The sequence below is a fragment of the Dermochelys coriacea genome, chromosome 17, assembly GCF_009764565.3.
Source record: "Dermochelys coriacea isolate rDerCor1 chromosome 17, rDerCor1.pri.v4, whole genome shotgun sequence".
In the NCBI taxonomy this organism is placed as follows: Eukaryota; Metazoa; Chordata; order Testudines; family Dermochelyidae; genus Dermochelys; species Dermochelys coriacea.
The window spans coordinates 5,980,399-6,004,769 of NC_050084.1; the positions used below are offsets into that span (position 1 = coordinate 5,980,399).

The window sequence follows — 24,371 nt, forward strand, 5'->3', positions numbered from 1 at the left end:
GTGAAGAGGAGTTATTCTGTAAAAGGGGAAGAGATGAAAGTTAGATTAAGGGGATACTGCAAATGCTACGCTTTCAGCAGAAGCAATTTCACTCCTGCCTGTTCAGAATAAAAATACTAATATTGAATGTTTATATTGCAATGGTATTTGGAAACGCCAATCAAGAGTGCTGGTGCCATACAAACACACAAGAAGACTAAGCGAGAGTTTTTGTGCTGTTTCTAAGAGGTGCAGCGCATAACTCTCATCACAGGGGGACCTGGGAGTGAAGGTGACTTTAAGCCACCTTTCAGAGTAGCAGCCATGTTAGTCTGTATTCGCAAAAAGAAAAGGAGTACTTGTGGCACCTTAGAGACTAACAAATTTATTAGAGCATAAGCTTTCATTCTCCTGATTCTGCAGAGGACAAAAGGGCCCCTGGCTAAATTTAGGAAGCCCTGTTTCACCCAAAATTTCTGTAGAAGCGTCTAATATGTCTCTGATCACTCCAGGGTCCCAGCATGCCCCCTATAACAGGCCTTGCAAAGGGGACTTTTACTCAGTTCTTGCACCATAGGAATTCTCCCCCAGCTAGATCCAGGCCGCTGCATAAAGGGAGGGAAAATCCCAGATAAGGTCCCTGCATCAAAGAGTTTACTATCTGATGTCAAGTGCTATACAGCGGTGGGAGGGGAGGGGGAGAGATGCCATCAAATATCTCAGATTTGGCCTTCATGTTTCTTTTGCTGACTTACATTTTTAAGTATAGTTCTACTCTGCAAAGAGACTATGTAAAATTGTTACCGTCTCACTTAACATTTCTGCTCCTAGCATGTATTCAGCCATATTAGCTGACTCAGTGACAAAATTAAGGATTTTTTTATACACTTCTGCTAGCACTGTGACCATAGTGAGCAGAATATTTTTCTGGCTTGTGCCTAACTTGTCAGCAAGTTAAGGAAGTATGGGCCGGATGAATGCACTATAAGGTGGGTAGAAAGCTGGCTAGATTGTCGGGCTCAACGGGTAGTGATCAATGGCTCCATGTCTAGTTGGCAGCCGGTGTCAAGTGGAGTGCCCCAGGGGTCGGTCCTGGGGCCCGTTTTGTTCAATATCTTCATAAATGATCTGGAGGATGGTGTGGATTGCACTCTCAGCAAATTTGCGGATGATACTAAACTGGGAGGAGTGGTAGATACGCTGGAGGGGAGGGATAGGATACAGAAGGACCTAGACAAATTGGAGGATTGGGCCAAAAGAAATCTAATGAGGTTCAATAAGGATAAGTGCAGGGTCCTGCACTTAGGATGGAAGAATCCAATGCACCGCTACAGACTAGGGACCGAATGGCTCGGCAGCAGTTCTGCGGAAAAGGACCTAGGGGTGACAGTGGACGAGAAGCTGGATATGAGTCAGCAGTGTGCCCTTGTTGCCAAGAAGGCCAATGGCATTTTGGGATGTATAAGTAGGGGCATAACGAGCAGATCGAGGGACGTGATCGTTCCCCTCTATTCGACACTGGTGAGGCCTCATCTGGAGTACTGTGTCCAGTTTTGGGCCCCACACTACAAGAAGGATGTGGATAAATTGGAAAGAGTACAGCGAAGGGCAACAAAAATGATTAGGGGTCTAGAGCACATGACTTATGAGGAGAGGCTGAGGGAGCTGGGATTGTTTAGTCTGCAGAAGAGAAGAATGAGGGGGGATTTGATAGCTGCTTTCAACTACCTGAAAGGGGGTTTCAAAAAGGATGGCTCTAGACTGTTCTCAATGGTAGCAGATGACAGAACGAGGAGTAATGGTCTCAAGTTGCAATGGGGGAGGTTTAGATTGGATATTAGGAAAAACTTTTTCACTAAGAGGGTGGTGAAACACTGGAATGCGTTACCTAGGGAGGTGGTAGAATCTCCTTCCTTAGAGGTTTTTAAGGTCAGGCTTGACAAAGCCCTGGCTAGGATGATTTAACTGGGACTTGGTCCTGCTTTGAGCAGGGGGTTGGACTAGATGACCTTCTGGGGTCCCTTCCAACCCTGATATTCTATGATTCTATGATTCTAACCAACAGAACTGTTAACTAAGATCCAGTTGCATAGCTAAATTCTGCCCTCTGCCACACCCGTGCAGCCCCATGGAACTCAATGGACTTGCACAGGGGTAGCTGACAGTAGAATTTGAGCCACAGAATCTTTCAGATGGGAGGATATACTACTAAGAAGGAACCCAGCTTGACTCTCTGATCCCAGGTGAGATTTGTAGTGCTGGCAGTTTATACTAGTAAATTGGTCTGTAAATCATTTAGACACAATAAAAATGTAACCACATGATGGCATTTTTATAGAGCAGCTTTCCACTTGAAAGGCTGTATTTTCAGAACTTTTAAGGGTGTAAGACATGTTGCCTAGACATTGAGCCAAATTGGGGTTTTATGTGTAACAATACTTTATACGTATATAGCATAGGATGTATGCTCCAAAGAGGAGTAACAATGATTGATGTTTTACAGGTGGGGAAACTGAGAGAGACTGTGACTTATTCTAAGACGTACAGTAGGTCAGTGGCAAACTTGGGAACAGAAGTCAGTTCTCCTGACTTTCTTCTTGTTGTAACCCACTAACCCAGACTGGCTTCCAAGTATATCTTTTCCTCATAAAGGTTGTAATATTCCTGCTATAGGTTTTGATGATACAACTACATGTGCCCACAAATTCTAAATATATGCTACATTAACTTTACATTGACTGTTAGAGGAAATGGGTGTGCAATGTTTAGTTCTGCTCTTGACTTTTAGTCAGATTTCCTTATAAGGAAATCATTAGTATGTTAATACTTCCTTACTGTAGTGGTTTGCAACGTGTATTAATTGGATTAAGTTACTTTGCAGGTAAAAAGAAAAGGAGTACTTGTGGCACCTTAGAGGCTAACAAATTTATTAGAGCGTAAGCTTTCGTGAGCTACAGCTCACTTCATCGGATGCATCCGATGAAGTGAGCTGTAGCTCACGAAAGCTTATGCTCTAATAAATTTGTTAGCCTCTAAGGTGCCACAAGTACTCCTTTTCTTTTTGCGAATACAGACTAACACAGCTGCTACTCTGAAACCTGTCATTTTGCAGGTAAAATAATCCTGATTAGGAACCCAATTCAATGTTGTTAGCCAGGTTCTGTCTTCAAATGTGTGAGACCCTCTGAGGGCTACATTAGCTTCTACAACTGCTGTACTTCAACTTACTCAAGGTGTTTGGATGTTGTATTCATATGGGCCATTGGCCATGACCCCAAATTCTCCCTGTGCAGTGGCAAAATGGAGTCCCCTTCCCAGGTATCCTTTGCACTGAACGTTTAACTTGCCACATCCTGCATCCCACGCTGTAATGGAAATGCACCAACTTTCTTGCCTTTTAGGCTGTATGAGGCCATGGGGTTGCAAGACGGTATGGTAGGATTTCACCTTTTAAGCCACTTTAAAGAAGGCATGGTTAATTTAGCTTAGAGAATTTTTTAAGTCCTCCTTCTCAATGGTAAAAGTTTCACATCTTTCTTTAAACCTAGCATTATTCTTAAATTAACAAGCCTCTACTTTGTAGAAACACCTGTTGACTTAAACCATGAGAGAGGGGGGAAGTTAGGACACTCAAGATACCTGAACATCACCATTTCAAATGAAGAGCTTGTTTGTTTTTTATATCTTCCAAGAGAATTTAAAAAGACCAGAATCCTCTTTATCTGTTAGTTTTGAATAAAAATTTGACCTGTCTAATTAGTCAGCCATGAGATTACTACCTAAAATGCTTCTTCTGAGGAGTTCTGTACTTTACCCCAAAACAGATACTTCATTTTTTAAAAAGTGAATCCAATTTCTGATTATTTTAACCTAGGAAAACAGTTAGGGTCTAATACAAGGTGAAAGGCTGGTCCAAGGAAAGCATTGTGACTGCTGTAGATTTGGAGGTTTGGTCTGGGGGAGAAATAGGAGCTGCCATCAGTCTCTGAAGTGAATTTGCCATTCTTCCCTTTGCTCAGATTGCAGGGCATGCAGCTGTCTTTTAAAATAAATAAATAAATAATTCAAGCTGAGCACCTACCCATATTGCGGAGCCTGTTCCAACCATAATCCAAATGGTCATTAAAATAGAAATGTTAATTTCTATTTTTAAAAGTTAGCCTAAGTAAACAAAAAGAAACATTCAAAACTAATCACCTCCGTTTCTGCTCTCCACTGATGTAGCCACCTGGCATAAGGTCCTCTCCCATAGTCACTGATGTATTTCCCACCGACCCATCATTGACCTTTCCCATCAGAACCTCTTTTTGCATGGACCTGATCATGCATCCCTTGAACACCCAAAACTCCCACTGAAATGACTCGACGTGGCAGGGACCCACACTATGGATAAAGGGTCCGCAGTGAGGTTGCAAGAGGAGAATTTTGGCCCTGTGGATCTCTGAAATCTGGAATAATTTAGGTGGCAAAGAGCTACTTAAACTCAGTCTCTTTTTAACAGGGGGAAGGGCAAATTCCAAAATACTAAGAACACAGGATCCTCCACTTCCCATCTCTTTTCTTCAACAGACATGAAAATCCCTCCCATTGCAGGGACTTTGGGCATTGGTACATGTTGGTCCCTCGTATTCTCTGCCTGTGGCACATCATAGGCTAGTCTCCTGTGAGCCACAATACTTTGGTTCAGTTTTGCTTGTTGGGTTTAGTGTGCGGGTGCTGCTTCGGGTGGGTGGCCGGCCTGTGAGATACAGGAGGTCTGACTAGATGATCTGTCGGTCTCATATGGCCTTAAAATCTATATGAAAATAATGATTAACGTGTACGATGTCAGTCTCTCAGTGCTGATTGAGAACTGATGATAGCATATCTTGAGACCACATATAAACACATTCTGGAGCAATTTGGCCAAAAGTCATCATCATTTGCTGTGCACTGCCCTATACTGTAGCATCTTGTTATCTCAAGGATTGGTAACATAAAGTTCTTAATTAACAGTCAAGCTTGACCTCATTTCATTCACTTGTTTTTCACAGGCTGGTTTCTTCAGACAGGCTCCAAATTTCACTTTTTGCAGCAGATTTCTTGCTGTTCCCTCATTTCCTGAAATGACATGTGGGGCTTCAGTAGGGAACAAATGGCAACTTCATTGCTTCTCTCTATTTAAATTCTGTATTTCCAGTGATTTCTTGACAGCTGCTTTCTGTGAATGGGATGATGTCAGGGAACTGGAAGTATCCTGTTCACCATTTTACAGATTTCTTGTTTCTCTGACAGTCTCAAAAACTCCCTCGCTCATCTGATGGCATTGCTCTAAAGGCCCTTTTGCCCTTGAGATTTTGGGTATTCCCAGTACTAGTTCAAGCATCTGGAATGCTTGTAAAACTCTTACATACCAAGGGTCTGATCCTGAAAACGTGCTGAGCACCTACAATTTGCCCCTCGTATGCAAACCAAGAGGGGGAAATAAACAAATGTATTTACTCACTAGGGCCATGATTGAAATCACAGCTGGGCACAAGGCAAAGAACCATCTCTAGGACTTTGGAGACCTGTAGGGGAAACATTAGTAAAATAACCAGGAGGAGGAACATTAGTAACAGCAAATTATATGTTGAAGCAATGATCAAGCTACCATTACTATTTATTTATTTCTATTACAGTAGCATCTAGACGCCCCATTCAGATATCAGGGCCCCATAGTGCTAGCTTCTGTACAAAAGAGTAAACCAAAGGTAATCCCTAACCCAGAGAGCTCACAATCTAGGTTTATGACCATATGAAACAGGTGGTTAAATAGACAAATGCAGAAGGGATAGACTGAGGATGGGTTACAGTAGCAAAGGTTTCAGAGTAGCAGCCGTGTTAGTCTGTATTCGCAAAAAGAAAAGGAGTACTTGTGGCACCTTAGAGACTAACAAATTTATTAGAGCATAAGCTTTCGTGAGCTACAGCTCACTTCATGCATCCGATGAAGTGAGCTGTAGCTCACGAAAGCTTATGCTCTAATAAATTTTTTAGTCTCTAAGGTGCCACAAGTACTCCTTTTCTTAGTAGCAAAGGGTATGTTTGCAGTATTCTCAATGTTCAGAGTAATCACAGGTGGCCTAGCAAGTGACACATTATCATGATTTTTTTAGGCATCTTAAAAGTGGAATTTACCATCTAATGGCTCATCTTATAAATGAGCCCTGGGTCCCTTAGCAATTATCATACAAAGTATGTAAATTTATCATTAATATCCTCATGATACAAGTAAAATTACATGTATCTTTAAAATGTTTGGTGCTCTTAAAGTCTAGCCAACTAGTGTGCTCCAGGCTCTGCCTTCTCTCCATCAGCACAGCCTTCCAAACACTAATTTAATCGTGCTAAATGAGAGGTGTCAATGGAAGAAGGTCTTGGAAATCAAGGTATGGATCTTAATTAATAGACATGGTTATTTGACTTCCTCTCCAGACATATAGTTTAAAGTCTTTTATAATTTTATTGCCTTTGTTCCTGTTTTTATTCAGTGCACGTTTTGCATAAAATAAGCCTGCTGCACTGTAATCTGCTGTTGTAGCTAATCTAATTGCACCTCTAATTCTTCTGCACATTAAGAAGAGAGGAAGAAGCTTAACTTTGCAACAGAGTAGATTAACGTGCCACTTGGAAAGAACAATCCACAATCTTTTATCTATTTCTCATCTGTTCAGATTTTAAATATGTTGGGACAAGAACCACGTTCTTTCATTTGTCTGCAAAGCGCCTAGCATGTTTTCAGTGCCATATAAATAATACTTGAAACCCTGGTGGTCATCCTCTACACCCATATTATTCACTCGTGTTACTAACGACCATTTGCCTTCCTGCTCCACTACTTTTCTTCCGCAGCATTGACTACAAATCAAGGCGGAATCTTTCACAGGGGCTGTTAGATCAATGAAAGTCAATGGGAGTTGCGTGCCTAACTCCCATATTTACCCCTTTAGAAACACCAGTCCTAATGTGTGCAAATGCAGACAGATAAGGCATAGAAGTGATCCCTGTGGATTAGCTAGCCTGTCACTGTTGTAAACCCTCCCTCTTTCCCATATCTTTGATATGTTAAAAAAAAAATTTCTTCTGCCTTTTTAATTCCAGACATGGACAGATATGTGGCAGATTCTCTGGTGATGGCACGTTAAATCTGCCCATCAGACTCTTCGCACAATTATAAGTACACAATACTGGATGTGTTTATAGAAATGTCTATTCTTTGCTCAGTTATTTTCACCCACTTGCCTAGGGACAATTAATTTGCTTTCAAAGGTGAGCACAACACCATTTATTTTTTCAACATTAAAAACAATAGTGGCAGCAGGTAATGTTTGTGCCTTTGCTGGTAAATGTTCGTGACTATCCTTTTCTAGGCTGTTCTGTTTTTCCAGACCGTCTTCCTAAAGCATCTTTCTTAAATCTTCTGTAGAACTAAACCACTTTGTGCTGACATCCCATCAGACTTCATAAGCTGATGAAGTTTGCCCTGATGATTTTTTGGAGGGGAAATCTTCAACACCCTGATATGAGATATGGTATTGTTGGTTCAATAGGTGGCATTCTTCCCTCTGAGTCGTCATTGAACCTATGGTCTACCATTGCTGTAGGGGGCAATGTGCTGCCAAAGGTTTTGGGTGAGAAGGAAAATGGACATCCTGCCTACTTGTGGTCATTAGAGATCATGTGGCACTTAACATCCCTAATTTTATTTTATTTATTATTTTGTCTTGGCCAATTCATGTAATACTCATTGTCAACGATCCGCATATGGATACGAGTTGATACAGCGTTCTTCTGCACTTCCGAAGCTAAACTGTTGTGATGCCCTGGTAAATAGCTGCTGTGTTCCACCCCAGAGATGGTTCCATTTCATTGATGGGTGAAATGAATCGTGTGTGTATGAGAGACTTCAAGGTTGGGGAAACCCTTTTAGATTAATGCAAGTTGTTTTTGTTTTTATTATTAATAACATGTCTCTCTATGTAGTGAGTGCATTCTTGCCTGAAGCATGTCTTGTCCGCTGTGATAGCAGCCTATTGTGTTCAGCTTTATAAGGGTCCTCAGATTGATATGGTTAAGATTAATGAGGTATTCACTTAATCATGAACTTATTTAAGGATCTATTTGTAAATCCAGTGAGTTATGCAGATGAATAGTTACCACTTACCATTTAACCTCTAAAGGGATTTTGTAGATTTATGCTCTTTTATTCTTGAATAAGATTTCTATATGGATATAAGAAATGACAATGATGCTATGCCTCTAAATTAATATTAGTAGATAACAAGGATGGTTCCTTGTATGCATTTGGTTCTGATATGTTTCTTTGAGAGAGCCATATTTGAGCTGGCTCACAGCTTTAGTGTCAAGGTGATTTCAAGGAAGGCTTCCAAGTTTGAGTTCAAGGTTGTGAGCACTTTGGACATGCTCAGCTATTGAAGAAAGTGCTCTGAACCTCTGGCTCTCCTTAGCCCCACTACCTGGTCACCACATGAGAAGAGTGAGCACTAAAAGGATGGAACAGGAAAAAAATACTGAAGAAACACCCTATCTTCTGACCTGTGAGTGAAGGGAAAAAATTGTTCTATAGGCTGAACTGCCCATTGGGATGACATGAGTCTGTGCTCTGGGTTGAGAGTATTGCAAGAGACACCGTATGGTGAACCCCAATTGGTACCTTGTGTTGCTTTCAAGCCATTGATTCTGGATAACCAGGAGTTAGTATTAGCAAGCTCCAAAAGAAACTCAAGTGGATGGCTGCATCAAACTGCTGCAGGACCAGTGAGCTGGAGCAGTGTGGGATAAGAGGGGGACCCCACTATCAAAAGACATTTGTCCATATAATCCAGCTGACACAAGTGAGTGCCACAGCTGTCAAAAACTCATTTGCCTCTGAGTGGTATTGATGCTTAAAATAGTGTCAAAATTTCCATTATAAACCACTAATTTCATGGGTTTACAGCTGAAGCCATAAAAATAGACCTAGGACTGAATTTTGGCATACAGCCTATTAGCTGTTTCTAACAAATATTAACTCAAAACATCTAGATGCTTTTTTAACAGCAATATCTAAAAAATGTTGCTGCTTTTTCTTCTTTAAAGACAGGTTTTTTTAAGACCCTTAGTCTATTGTAGGACAAGGATCCATGTGAAGTGTGGTGTGGAATATTTCAAATGTGCACATTATTTCATTTATAAAAACAGCCAGTGTGTGCATACTAGAACTTCCGGTAGCTCAAATTGATCAGGATGTTTAGCACACACAATTGTAGTAGTTGTCTTGGTGAAGAATTAATTCAATACCAAGAGGCTGAAATGTATATAAAAAAGAGGGCCATTTGGCGTTGCACCCATGAGTTAAGAGCCTGACTGACTAACCACTTGCTGGAGAGCCCACGCAACTGAAGCGTAGCAGATATTTTACATTTCTTTTACTTGATTTTGATACTGTACTACAATAGCTAGAGAAAATGCTGTGAAAATAACTGATTTTGCTTGATGCCTATTGCCGACCAGGAGCCGGCTTTTAAAGATATCAAATTTAAAACATAAATCTGTGTTTTCCAAAATGCTTCTTGTATCTTCCTACTTGACCAGCCAGTAGAATCATCATGCTAAATTTCCAATGTCACATTAACATCTACGGCAAAACCATGAGATCATAGATACAAGAGAAAGGACTATCTGGTTTGTAGTGGCAAGCACTCTTATTTGCAGTGCCAGTATCTGAAGAATCCAGCAGCATTTATTTGTGTCAGCTTAGACTCAATATTTCATACATAAAATATAAAACGGGTTCTGCAGGATATAAACTGTTGACATAATTATTGTATTGACCATAACAGTGCTGTAAACAGAGAAACAGTTCTTTTAAAAACAACTGCCACCAGTGGGGAAATGATGCAATACTGCCTTTGAACCAGAAAGACCATTCCACCACAGGCTTGTGCATTGCCGATAATTCATAGATTGACGTGAAAAGTAATTGTGCCTGACATTTGGTGTCTTTAATGCCGTCATCCCAAGGTGCATTTGCCTGTAAATTATTGGATTCAATATTGTTTTAAACAGAAAAAGGGAAAATTAGTAAAGGACAATGAGGTGGCAGAATAAAATATGTAAGATAGCTAGGAAGGACAGTCATATCATTGAGACTGGACTGGGACTCAGGAAATTTGGATTCTGTCCCAATTACTTGCAGAGACTTCCTCTGTGACCTTGGTCAAGTGAATCTCATTCGGCCTCAGTTCTCCATCTGTAAACCGAAGATAATACTTCCCTACCTCATGAAGGTGTTTAGGATATTATTAGTATTGTCCTCAATAGGAACCATACGGACACCTAGGGAGAATTCAAAATGGTGAGCGGTACAGAATCGGTACCTATGGATTCTGAGACTTTGGACAAGAAACTTTGTCTCCTATTGATTGGTTTGGGTTCCTTTGATAGGTATGAACTCTTAGAATTATTCCCTACCCCCTCTTTCACCTTCAGTGTGCCTGCCCAGATAGTCAGTAGGGCAACGACTCCTGGAGGGCCTCTGTGCTACACTGGGCTTCTCAAGTGTTAAATTCAATAGGATTGTGCGAGAATGTGTAAGGTGCCAAATACCTTATGGGTTTGATACAGGAATTATTGGTAAAATTCTACGGCCAACATTATGCAGAAGTGCCAAATTTAGGGTATGTCTACACTTAAAACACTGCAGTGGCACAGCTGCAGTGCTTCACTGTAGACTCTCACTACAGCAACGGGGTTGTAGGTAATCCAATTCTCTGAGAGGGGGAATTCTTCCATCGATCTAGTGCTGTCTACACCCGGGGTTAGGTTGGGATAGCTACATCTCTCAGAGGTGTGGATGCCCCAGAGAGATGTAGGTATGCCAATGTAAGTTCCCAGTGTCGACCAGACTTAGCTGATCTCTTCTGGACCCCTTAAAATCTAGGAATGTATTAATCTTTGAAGGACTAAGGACTTACTGACTATGGGTCCAATAGGCTGAGCACCCTGAACTCCTATTTACTTCAGTAGAAGTGGAGGGTACACACTGTGTACACAGCACCTTGCAGGATGAGGTCTATGATTGAGAGTTAGGAGGAGGCATGTGGAGAACTTTACTGCATGACGCATTTAACCCACAGGAAAACCCACCCATTTTACTCATTTTAAGTGTATTTCACACTTTTTTGACTATTTGAAATTACCACACTTGTAAAAACTTCTTTTAATGAATAGAGCCATTTATGTACAAAGGCAGGTTTTTTTTCCCCTAAGTGCAGTAATTTTACTATACTTTCTTTTGTAGGTCTGGCTCCTTCCATCGTCTGTTCATTATTGCTTACTGCTACAGATCCCCTCAAGAACTGAAAACAGGCTATTTGGAGAATAAGCTATCTTGAAAAATGTTGCTGACATATGCCACACAGTTACCAGGACTAACAAGACAGATAAGTAAAGGGTTTTATTCTTTTATGTCAACTCAGAACTATTTTTCAGTGCTGTTGCAGAAGCAGTACTATCTTTGTACACATGTAAAATGATTGGAAAGAATTATCGGGTTAAAAATCATGGGTGTAATCCTGGCCCTATTGAAATCAATGGAAGTTACACCCTGGATATCAACAGAGCCAGGATTCCACCCCATATTTAAAAAGAAATCTTTAACCGTTATTAGCTGGAGGTGTTAGAAAAGCAGGTAAAGAATTTTAAAAAAAATCTGATTTCATTTTCATTTTCTGGCTGTTTGTTTACTTATCTGCCCTTCAGAGTATAAGATGGAAAGCAGCCTCCTTAATTTCAGTTTTCTAGTCCAGTGTCAAGTTGGCTTCACTTTTTCTTGTTTTCATGAATTTGCAGCCCCCGCACTGCAGTGTTTGGACTCCAAACATTTCAAGGGAATATTTAAATCCCCTCAAGGCAAAATGTTTGAATTATTTTTTTAAAACAAAAATTATGAAAACATTAACATCTGTTTATGTAACTTTGATGTTTTTTTAAAAAAATCCCATATTTGGCCCAAACTACCTGAGAATGTCCCTTTAATCAAAACAAACCTCCAGTCCTTTTTGCAAACATACCGTAAATGGATATAGTAGAAATTACGGATACATATCAATGTCATTTTTGAGTATGTTTTAAAAAAAAAAAACCAAGCTATTTGTTTTAGGAAATATCAAACTTTTATTGGGAATTTGGAAAATATTTTTGGCTAGCGTGAAAAGTAAAATCTTGCACCACAATGTACAGGCGTGGGCACAGAGACTGAACAGATGGACTGCTGTAAAACAACCATTTAATAAGGCATTAAAATGCCATCGACTTGGACGCATAAAAAAAAAAGCTATGAAAATAAATGCCTTTCAAATAATTAGGATTTTATGCCTGAGACTAGCATTGATCTCTGTGCAAAGATTTTCCTGCTGAAATCAGACCAGGAATCAGACCAGGAATTAGTGTGTAAATCGTCTGCTCCTTGAGATTTTTAGTTCTGTTTCTGCTGTACATGACCGTTCATGTAAATGATCATTTTAGACTATCTCCCTCTCCCTGTTTGTTATGGTGCTTTAAAAGACTTTTGGTTTATTATGCCCAAAAAACATTAATTGAATCCCAGATTTTTATCATGAATATGTGAAACAGTTAAATCGCTAGCTTTTACTCCCAGTGAATGCGTAAGGATAATAGTCAGTCTAGCAGACGCAGCCAGGAATAGGAATAGAGCCTATTTCTGTTCCAGAAAGTGTAGTATGACTTTACTTTCCCTCAAAGTCATGTACAAACATTGATTTTAAGTTTTAACAATAGTCTGCAAACAAACTGCTGTGAAAAATAGATTATTCATTTTTACAAATCCACTCATTCAGTATAACAAATTTTTTTAAGAGCAATTTTCAGCAACTATTAATGCTTGCAAATATGAAAGTATGGCTATAACTTTCCGTTCGTGCCACAGTTATTGTTGTAAATATAACCCCAGTTGACACAGTTCAAAAAATCTCTACTATTTAAAAAGAAAAAGATCTGGAAAACAATGAATCCATAATATTGAAATTTTTCAAAATATAAAATGACCACAATATTTATGTTTAGATAATGACTATGATGCAAGAATATTCTGTAAAGCTGTATTTTATTTATTGCCTCCAAATAAGTATTTTTATAAATAATAGTAATAAGAAAGTTGAACCCCAAAAAGTGCATTTAGGTATGTTAAGGTTGTGGAAGAAGGTAATGCAAAAGTGCTTTAAGGAAGGAGTCTTGGATTATCAGCTTTCACTTTGAATTTCATAGGTTTTATCAGTTTTTATCACAAATGTAGTGTTGCATAAACATTGTTTTTGTTATGTAGTAACCTTGCAGTTCTAGTGTCCATTTTCTCACATATTAACTTTAAGACTCTTGAAGAAATTAATGAACATAACTTTCATGTTGTAATTCTTACTTTGTGTTTGTCAGTATTCAATAATCAGCAACAAAATAAATGTTTTAAACTTCTAGTTCAGTGTGCTTCCTACTTTTTTAATACCTAAGAACCATATTACATTCAGGTTCTCTTATATTTAACATATAGAATTGGGTCAGGTGATCGAAGTCCATGTGTAATTTAGTAACCAGTCAAAATAGAAGATGAAACTTGGTCTTTTAAGTTGCAGTGTCTTTTATTAATCGGATCTGATATGGCTGTGCTTCTGGCACACTTTTTTTTAAAGGAGTGAAGAATTTCATAGATGGAAACCTTAATTTTTGGACAAGGTTCTAAGTTTATCAATAATTGCTCTGGTTGTAAAGATTTGGGCAGAATTTTTAGGGTCCAATGAATTTGCTGTTAAAGTGTTGCTATTTGGCTGGAGTCCATCTCAATTAGTAACCCTTATATCCAAGTCTAGTCCCCTGCAGGAGTCGGCTGGAGGAAATTAAAGGATCAACAACATAGGAGAAGCACTGAGGTAGGATTGTTCCAGGCTACAGCCACAGGCTTTCATGTGCACTCAGGAAATTGACTTAATCCAAAACTGAGGATTCAGGCATAAGGATGAGAATGATAAGGAAGGTGATGATTCTAAATCATGTCTCAACATCACAAAATTGTGTAGGGTTTCCGTCCCCACACATCTCTAAAAAGCATGTTTCCTACAGAAAGGTTGAATCTTATCCTTATAAATTAGCAAAAGCTCCACATAAATGAGAGTTTAAACTTAATAGAGATTAATGAATAATGATGGTTCATTTTCTCCAAAAAGGCACCATTTAGACAGAACTTTGTGCTAATTAAAAAAATGAAGATTTTTAGATTATGCTGTTCTTTCCAAAATGCTGCTGGCAGCTGTGTGTGCGAACAAGATCTACTGGAGCTTATATCTTGGAATCAGGCAGGGTATTCACTTGAATATTGTGAGTAAATTCAGATAGCATGAATCTGGCTGTCTTTGGGCCTTGAGTAAGGCTGAAACTTTTCCAGGGGAGCTAGAAAGACTCACAAAAAGAGAAATGCACCAATCCAAGTTTGGGTTTCAAAATATCTGTTTGAAAGTTGGCATCTGACATGCTGGTGAAGCACAAAAAGTTGGGAGAGTGAGAGGCCCATAGTGTGTAGAAGAAACAGCAAATTTCGTTTCAGAAAAGAAGAGAGCAAGTAAATTTAAAAAAGGAATCTATCAGGAATGAAGATCTTATAACATTCAAAACCATCACTGGAAGGAAAACACACAAACGCTGTGACCGAAACAAGGAATTTAAAACAAAAATTAACAATATTCAACTGTTTAGATGACAAAAGAAGCAGCACAATTACTGGTATTAGAAGTTACAGCCAGCAGGCAAATACTCAGCATGTCTTGAATAAATAAGCTTCTCTAAAGAGAATGGGTTCCTTCTCCAGGTAAGAAATACATGGCATCACTTACACTTGTAATTAAACACGACTGGTTATTCTGCATATGAAATGTTCAACACTTTAGACCTTTATTTTGGGATTTTACTGATGAGGCATGTGTATTCTGAAGGCAAGATGATTGAATACTATAAAAAAAGAAACCCAACCATTTCTTTTTAATTACTAAACTTGTGTTTTTATGTCTTGAGCCCAATCCATCCCTGGTGTCGGTCAACTGTAGTCAGTCAGAATGGCCCATCTTTGCTGTCACCTTTCTTATATAATTAAATATGCTGCTTACTAAATGAAAGATATGAAAGTGAAATATCTTTGTCTGTAAAATGATATGCCATGATACCATCTTGCTAGTGTCAGGGTTGGTCTAGCAAATAAAACAAGGTTATATTTTGGTAGAAAGACAAGAGGGCTACAACTTTTTTATAGTAATTAAACATTACAAGACATTTGAACAAGAGAATAAATTAAGGAACATCTCCCCAAATCTCATTTATTTCTTAGTATTTTAACATAGTTATCTGCACTTCTAAACATTTATTGAAAATATCTATAATACATGAGTATCAATGATAGTACAACTAGCTGGCATTAGCTGTTAGTTAGGCCAGACACAGGAAAAGGATCAGTCAGAGATGGAGATAGTCATAGGACAACAAAAAACATTTTTCCATAATCCTAATGATTATCCCGAGTCTCATGTATAGAACTTTGTCCACTGACATGCAATTCAGCTAGAGTTTATTAGTAAAAATCTTGATTAATTTGAGTTCTGCAATTTCAGCATCTATCAGTAAGGAAACTGAACAAGACACGAACTCCAAGTGTTTTACTGTGGGAAAAAAACAATACAAGGCAACATTTCAAAACAAAAGGAATCTCAAACTGCAGTAAAAGGCAGCAGTAGGGATGATATAAGCCCCAAATGGAACATATGCCCACCTTGTAATAGCAAAATGAAACCATTATAATATTAGTCTTGCAGGAAAGAGACATGGAAAATACATTGTGGACCAAGTCCTGTTCCCATTGAAACGAGTTGGAGTTTTTTCATTAACTTCAGTGAGACTAGGGTTTGGCTGTTTATCTTTAAAATAGCAACTGAGAATTGGCTAATGGGGTAACAAAAGAGACCAGAAGGAAAGTTGTGTTTTCAACTAGGATTACATTTACTTCATGTTTTCAGAGGCCTATGCTTTTAAATGATCCAATAGCAATGATTGGGGCTGTAGTTAACTTCTGTGCTTTGTAAGATGTGTCATCCATAGTTCATTACATGTTAAAAGACCACTAAGAGTTAAAAGAAGGAAATTTGGAGGGCAGCCCGGAACTGTCAATGCTGGATCCACAGTAGATATTGTCTCGTATAGAATGGGGTTTATAAGACCACCCAGTGCTTGAAGACCCTTGCAATGTGTGAACACAACAGAGCAAACTAGGTCCCTGATCCTGCAAAGACTTATGCACACGCTTTTCACTTTACTTACTGTGTATAGTTCCATTTGATGCTTGACAAGTTTTTTCTTTTCCATTCTAGTTTGTTTCCTGTCGTTTTCCTCCTAATTCATTGCCTATATTTTCCTTGATTTTGTTTTAAACAGATGACTCTCCTGCCAGTGGTGCTGATATCACTTTTTGTCTTCAAACAATCCTCACTCACCTCTCTGAAGCAGCCATGATGGTATGATTTCCGTTTCACAGATGAGGAATATACGGCAGACCTTAAATGGCTTCCTGAAGGCCACGGAAGGGATTCCTGTTAGGTCAGTGCTCAGAAGCTCCTGAATCCCAGTCTTCTGCTTAGACCGCTGGATCATCCCACTCGCTCTCTCTGAAACCACAGATCAGATGCACACAAACAGCCAGGTACACATTACTTGTTTCCTTACAGGCCTGGTCTAAGCTATGGTTTAAAGAGAGTTCCCCATAGGCTTTAGCTCAGTCAGTTTAGTACATGTTAAAAAGTCAGTGTGTCTTGTCTCTGCTGGACCAGATGTATTGGTTAACATGGGCCAACATCACACCTTTAAATCCTAATCTACACTGGACCACAGAGGGATGGGATACGATATGTAGGATAACTGCACTCTTAAGTGAGTGCTCATCCCACAGGGAATCTTTGGACTCGAGGATATTCATGTACTGCATAGCACTCATGCTGGCAGCCATCTCTAGGTTCTTTATTTCACAAACTTCCAGCTTCCTCTCTACTACATGGAGCTGCAGAAGATTCAAATTTTTCCCACTTAAAGAGACAGTACAGTACACTCTTCCATGATCATTAAACGTTCCTTACCATTCAGTGTGTGCGCCAAACATCTTTGTTTTTTCTAAACAGGTTTAAGTCAAATCCTAGCCCCACTCTACAACCTACACAACTGACCATGCTTAGGATAGCTCCCCTGAAGCAAGGAGGCGGGGGGAAAATCTCCCTCTGTTTCCCAGATTGCAGAGCAACTCCAGGGCCACACTGTAGCAGCCTCTGCTGCTCCTGTGTCTCCACCCCACTGCTGGGGGAACAACCAGTTATCCTCACCTGCCTCTCCCCTAAATACTCCAGAGCACAGATCCATGGTGTGTGGATCCTCTGTGCAGTGATTGGGAATTCTGTCCCCTTTACTGAGCAGCGGAAACACATTGGTTCCATTGCCTTACAGAGACTCTGGCATAATAGGTACAGATACAAGATAACTAGGGTTTGCCCCCTCCCCCCTTCCTTTTTTTTAAACACATACCATTGTGTACCCTGCTTTCACTGACTGCTTCTGTCTCTTAAAATGCTTAGGAAATGTCTATGGAAATAGTTAATTCCCCCCCCCCCCTTCACATTACAAAGGGAGAAATGTAGAAAAACTACAACTCACTCAAAGATTTTTTGTAACTATCATGTGCTTTGTTTTAACTGTAAAATGTAAATCTGGTCCTCTTTAGTGATACTGTACAGAAATCTCAGTGGACGTTTTTCCTGCTTCTAACCGGTCTACTTTCTTTCATAATGATAAATGGTTGGGCAGGTGGGGAGGGGGAATCTATCTACTCTTCAAACTGGTTGCTTTTTGAAAGGACAGGAAGGAAGAATGGTGATGCATATAAAACAGAATCCCTGGGCTGCGGCACTGATATTTTTTAACTTCCTGACCTTTGATGGCTCTGGTGAGGAAGCCTTGGACAAAGATGTCTAATCAGCTAAGACAGACACTGTGGTACTTTGGTCTCCTGTTTAAATTGAATTGATTACCAATCCCCACTTCCATTTTCCTCTGTATCTAGTTGCTTAGTAGCTGTCACCTTTACCATTCCATGCTGACTGGTTCACATTACTTTAGATACACAGTGCAAGTTCATCACCTTTCCAGGATGTCTCCTGATTGATTCCTTATGTCTTGTGGAGATCTGCTCTATATTTTCAAGCTGAAATAAGTTGCTTGAGATGTTCTCAGATTTATTCTAGGTGTTCTCCATGAGTTGTAATATTTTTATCAATGCTTGAGGCTACTCTTTTTTTTGTGTATTGTGCACTTTTATTATTTTTATTTATATGCAGTAAAATGAGTTAAGTTCAGGGTTTTGCTGTGTGTGTAAACCCCATTAGCAAAAAGACAGATGCAATGAAAATGAGTTGCCTGTAATTATACATTACAATGTGTGGTTTTGCCCTTCATCCAAGGCCTTATACCCTGTGCCTTGCATGTCAATATCCTACTGCACATCCAAGGGCTACTGCCTCCATGAAAGATATAGGCTTGGACTTGTTGATCAGGCTCTCCAGTATGGCATGAACATAAAAATGAAGTCTATGGGAGCTTTCCCATTGACTTCAATGGAAGAAAGACTGGGCCCTAAGGCTTTTATATCTGCCAGGTTCTTAAAGGTGGGATGCTCTCTAGCTGCAAGTTGAAGCTAGATACATTCAGGCTGGAAATAAGATGTACATTTTTAAGCAACTAAACCTTGGAACAATTAACTAAGGGACAAGGTAGATTCTCTATCAATGGTAACTTTTAAATGAACTTTTAAGCTTTTTTTTCTTTAAGATATGCTCTCGTTCAAAAGAAACTATGGCCAGTCTTGAACTGGAAGATGGATAGGATGATCACAGTGGTCCCTTCTGGCAATGGACTCCATTAATGTAAGTAGAATTTATTTTTGTTTGGAATATTATATACACCAAAAAACTTGTTGTTCTTTGCCTGTTGTTCTCTATGAAGAGTTTTGTCCAAGGCTTCTTTAACTCCACAAGAGCAGTGTCTAAGGCTTTGTCTACACACAATCTCGGATTGGTTTAATTAAACCAGTTTAGTTAAGACAGTGCATACTCCTATATGGTCACTACAGCTGGTCACATTTTTTTCATTCAAAATGTTTTGACAAAAAATGCTTTTTTTTTCAAAATGGAAATTTTGGGGAAAATGTCTATTTTTTGATTAAATGTTTCAGGTTTTTTGCCAAATCAATTTTTAGCTAAAAATTGAAATATTGTCATTGGTGAACAATTTTTTAAAATGCTGTTTTTGTAGATTGATTTTGAGAAAAAAAAATTCATTGTTGTCAACTTTTGTCACTATCAGCTCTAGTGGATACTTGTTTTGATTTGAGTGGGTTATTTTGGTTTATCTTAAATAGGTTCCTAATTGACTTAAACTAAACCAAAATAAGCCTGGTTTAAATCACAATAATGGTATCAGGCTTTTGCTTTAATTTAACTAAATAAAACAGTTCAAGTTAAATGAGTGCAATTCTCTAGGAATACAATCCCTGAGGCTGAAGATAAATGGCAACCAGATTATGCTGATCCTTTATAGTTCCCACTTCTTAGTCACTTCAGTCCCTTTCCATTTACCAAGTACTCCTCTTATAGCTGGCTATTTGCTTACAATCTTAAAACAAAAAGCAGAACTAGGACGCAAAATCCACCTCTAAGCATGAGAGGTGATCCCTAAAACAGTTAGAAAGGTGTGTTTTAGACTTCCATTTAATTCTTATCTGACTCCACAACTTGATTCTAAAATTGTTCTTTCTAAGAGAGACACAGTGGCTCCTGACTCTCTCATGACAGCGTCTTACTAAGATTAATATCCATTTTTTTTATTGAATGGGACCCTTTGTCTTAGGGTTCCCAATGTTCCCCCTTTTTAATAAATTGACACTGTAGCTTGTTGACAGGAGATAAATTTTAAATCCTTACTTTCTTCACCAGCAAGTTGGCCAGGTTGCGATTTCCCTGAAATCTTCAAGCACTCTTAGAGCTCCATCCAGCAAAGTCTTTCTTCCCACCTGGCATTCAAACTAATTCAGCATGTTATAGGAGGTACTGAGCACTTCCCTGGATCAGACCCTTATTTTCTAAAATTGTCATCTCTTGCTGTTCAAAGACGAGTGGGGAATCTCGACTGGCTAATGAAGAGATGACTTTTCCTCCTAACGGAATGTTCCACTCCAACCATCCACCAGGGGAGTTCTCATCTTCAGAAGAAATATTTTTTTCTATATGAGCTGCAAAAAGAATTATTTAATGACATCATAAATTAAGACAGAGAGGCCCAAATCTTCCAAACTGTAGAGACGCATTTGAGCCTGGAAAAAAACAGTGTGTGTGTATGTATATGCCAAAAACACCCAGTTATTCCAGCTTTAGGCCTCTGTCAAGTATGCGAGCTGCCAGTGATCCCAGACTAGTGGTTTTTTTTGGCATGAATTAATTTTAGCTTGTTTAATTTCTGATGTTTGTATTAATTTGTAGACTAAGTAAGTAATACTAATGTATTTAGAGTGAGGGCAAATTCAGAGTTGGCATAAGTACTATTCAAGGCAGTGGAACTCAGCCCAACTTGCTTCAATGTCACATTTGGACCCCAAGCTTTACAAAAATGTACTTCCATTGTTGGTAATGGGAGTTATGCATTGGTTATTAATGTCTCAATGGAAAACAGACACTAGTACGTATCCAGCTTTTTCCCAACCCCTCTCAATATTTGCTTTAATGTAAGCCCCTACACAAGAAGTCTGAAAGCATTACTTCCACACTGTGCTCATCTTCCAAATGTTGTAGGACTTTTCAGCCTTAGGTTAATCTTGTACCCCATTCCCCAGCACAGTAGCACACTGATAGGGCTATGTGTGCAAATCCCTTGCAACAAGCCACAGTGCATTGCATGTAACTGGTTTTAAAATGGAAAGGACAACTGTTCAGGGGAAGGAGTACTATTTATACCAAAAGAAAAGGAGATTATATATATTTGTAAAACAGGCAAAAGAATCCAGAGTAGCTGGTCACTGGGACTGTAGGCTCATGGCCCCATAAATTTTAGGAAGTGGTGGCAGCACCAGTCTCTTCTAGTGTTGACTCAGTGTCACTATGACAAATGAAAATGTGCACTTCAGCCTATGTCCAGTGACACCTCCGTTACCGTTTTCCCCCTTAAGTCTTGGGATGTTGCTTTTAATTATAAATGCCCTTCAAACATGTAAAATACACCATTTTGGTGCTTTCATTTTGCATGTAGGGTAAGGAGTCTTCTCCTCCTCAACATGAGTGCTTTGCAGCATGGTCTATCACTGTCAACTCTTTGTTTCTAGAGCTTGAGTGTCTCAATTTAAAACAACAACAACAACAAAAAACCTTGAAATAGCCATTTAAAATATTACTGAGTTGCTGAGAGCTAGTAAAGGTCAAGTATGCAGCCTGGGAAAGAGTAAGATTTATATTATGACAGAGGGAAAGATCAGATGTCCAATGACTTACCACAGCACATTTTATACCAATTATTGAAATGCACCCAGAGACAGTTTATAGTAATAAAATGGCTTTATGTTCTGATATGTAAAATTAAATGTCCATGCTATGTAACAAAACATTTTAAAAATTCCACACCACCTGTATCTAATGTGGTTTCATCTGTGGTATATATGTCTTTTGTCTAACGAATTCTTAGTTTTTACAGCAAGTGTGTAATTAAAAAAATCTTAAATAGATGTCTTTCAAAAAAAAAACCCCTTGCAACATTCATTTTTATTGAGTATTTCATTTGTAAAAAGCAAAGCTGAATTGGACAGGTGGCCTGCATTTGTGATATATATATATATATATATAGATATATATATATAAATAGCTATTCAGCATGCAAAAATTGTAGTGATTTCCCAAATCTGATTACAAAGTCCACACATGAATGGGATATGAATGTCCTGGCTAAAAATAACCTTCACTTCAGTGCCCTTGGGCTTGTCTAGCTTAAACATCATCTTCATCAATCTCTCCTCATTGGAATGGATTCAGCAAAGAGCAGAAGTGACTTCAATTTTTTATATATATATATTTTTATCCTCCACCTATTCATTGACTGCTCGGCAAACAGGACAAAATTATTGATGGCTAAAGGCCAAATTCTGTACTCTTTAATTGAACCAAACTCCTACTGTTATTTCTATGTATCCTTCTATTTGTTCTACAGTAACAGCTGGTGGTCCTGCATCGGACTGGAGACTTAATGTGCTCTATATACATAGGTTTCAGAGTAGCAGCCATGTTAGTCTGTATTCACAAAAAGAAAAGGAGTACTTGTGGCACCTTAGAGACTAACTCTGAAACCTGTCATTATGCAAGGCACTGAATTTAGCCATAAGGAGTGGAAATCTATCAACTTCATGAAAAAACTCGTTAAATTTGTTAATGAAGTTGATAGATTCCACTCCGTATGGCTAATTCAGTGCCTTGCATAATGACAGGTTTCAGAGTTAGTCTCTAAGGTGCCACAAGTACTCCTTTTCTTCTATATACATAGAGGAAGATGCAATTCCTTCCCAACAAAACTATTCAATTGCCATTAGTGGGAGTTTTGTTTAATAAAGAATGCAGAATTTCCCCCCTAAGTGTCCATTTCTCATAATGGCTGGGTTTTTGTTTGGATGGATGGATGAATTCTTGCAGGCCTTTGATCATTGAAGGCAGTATCCTTCCATTTGTCATCTGGAAATAATTCCATAGTAAAAATATTAGCAACAAATATATTGGTCACAGCTTTTTACACCTCCACTGATACTTTTGTCCATTGCAAAATCTGACACCCTTAATTAAAAAAAGGAAAAAAAAATTGGTCCACTGCCTCCATCATACTTGAAACAACTCCCTTCAGTTCAGTGCAAAGAAAATGAGAATTTAGGGCCTATTACACTGTGAAATAGTATCCCCCTTTCTAGAGCCATTTAAAACTAGACAGGACAAATCTCAAGCCACTATACTGCAAGGAATCAGTATGCTTCAGTGTCTGGGAGAAACAGAACCAGGCATCAGATGACATGGGTTCTGTTCCTAGTTCTCCACTTGGCTTCTTGCATATGCAGCCTCAGGGCAAGTAACTTCATTGAGATTCTGCTTGCCTGGCTATAAACAGGCTGATAATGCTTATCCACTGCTGAGGATAGAAAAAGAACAATCCTAGATGAAAAGAGCTCTGACTTACAGACGTTGGACTATATGCTCTGTTTTGTCTTAGTTTTTGTGGCTCATGAAGTCATAGAGCCATAACAATTAAAGGGTAATAATTTCTCCCAAAATCTGCTGTTTTAAACAAAGAAAAAGGACCAGCCACACCACATTTTAGTCATTCGGATGGTTCTTAGGGGCCAGTAGGACTGAATTAATTTAGAAAAGATTGGTGAATCCAGGCCATTGATCCAAGAGTTACTTTGTACAGAATTGTTATTTCCATTGAATTGTATGTGCGTAAAGATACAAACGCCACACACACCTTTGGAAATATACATGTGTGTAGGTTTCACTGAAGTGCAAGTTACCCACAGGAATTAACACTGAAGTAACATTGTTCAGGAGTAGTAAAACTAGCTGTTTTGTTCCTTAGAATCATCCATCAGTCCAGTTTTTCCACAGTCCCCATTCCTGAATGGTATGGTAATGAAGATTCCCTCGAGAGTGAAAGCTTTGTGAGTACAGAAATTCATTTGCTGTGTTTAAGTGCGGAGATGGGGGCTTCCTCTCGCAAACAGATGGGTGCACTCTTTCCCTCGGGAAGGATGAGGGAGGAACTCGCTCCCGAACCTGAGACTGTGACAGTTGATTGTAGACACTGAAGGGACTATTACCTGGTGGTTGTGAGCTTTGACTTGTGATAGAGGGGAGTCTTGGCATCATGGTGGTGGTAGTAAAATGAGCAGGGAAAGGCTGATAAGGCACAGTTTCCATTGTCTGAACACTGTAGCTGGTGTAAGGTGCAACAGAAGTCCACATATTGCAGCTCAAAGGGGGAGGGGGAGGAGGTGGCAAGTCATCGACTGTTGAGACACCTGCAATTTCAGCACCAGAACCTGAGTACATACAAGCTTCCCTAGGTGTCACCTCACTGCAATAGGAAGGGCTTAACATTTGCTGGTCATATGGAGGTGGCGAACGAAAATAATGATCTTCTCCTACAGAAGAGGAGGCTTCCAGATAGGAGCGTTTGCAGGGCAGGTCTAAATGCCGAGCACTTTC

At 39.2% G+C, this 24,371-nt stretch overlaps 1 protein-coding gene across 1 annotated transcript in view; it reads right to left on the bottom strand.

Moving 5' to 3' along the window:
• Positions 1–21,670: 21,670 nt before the first annotated feature.
• Positions 21,671–24,371, bottom strand: part of TBX4 (T-box transcription factor 4) — a 59,403-nt gene continuing 56,702 nt past the window's right edge. The window contains 3 exon segments of the mRNA XM_043499420.1: positions 21,671–23,762; positions 23,764–23,816; positions 23,819–24,370. Coding sequence (XP_043355355.1) covers positions 23,745–23,762; positions 23,764–23,816; positions 23,819–24,370 — 623 coding nt within the window. The 3' untranslated portion in view covers positions 21,671–23,744.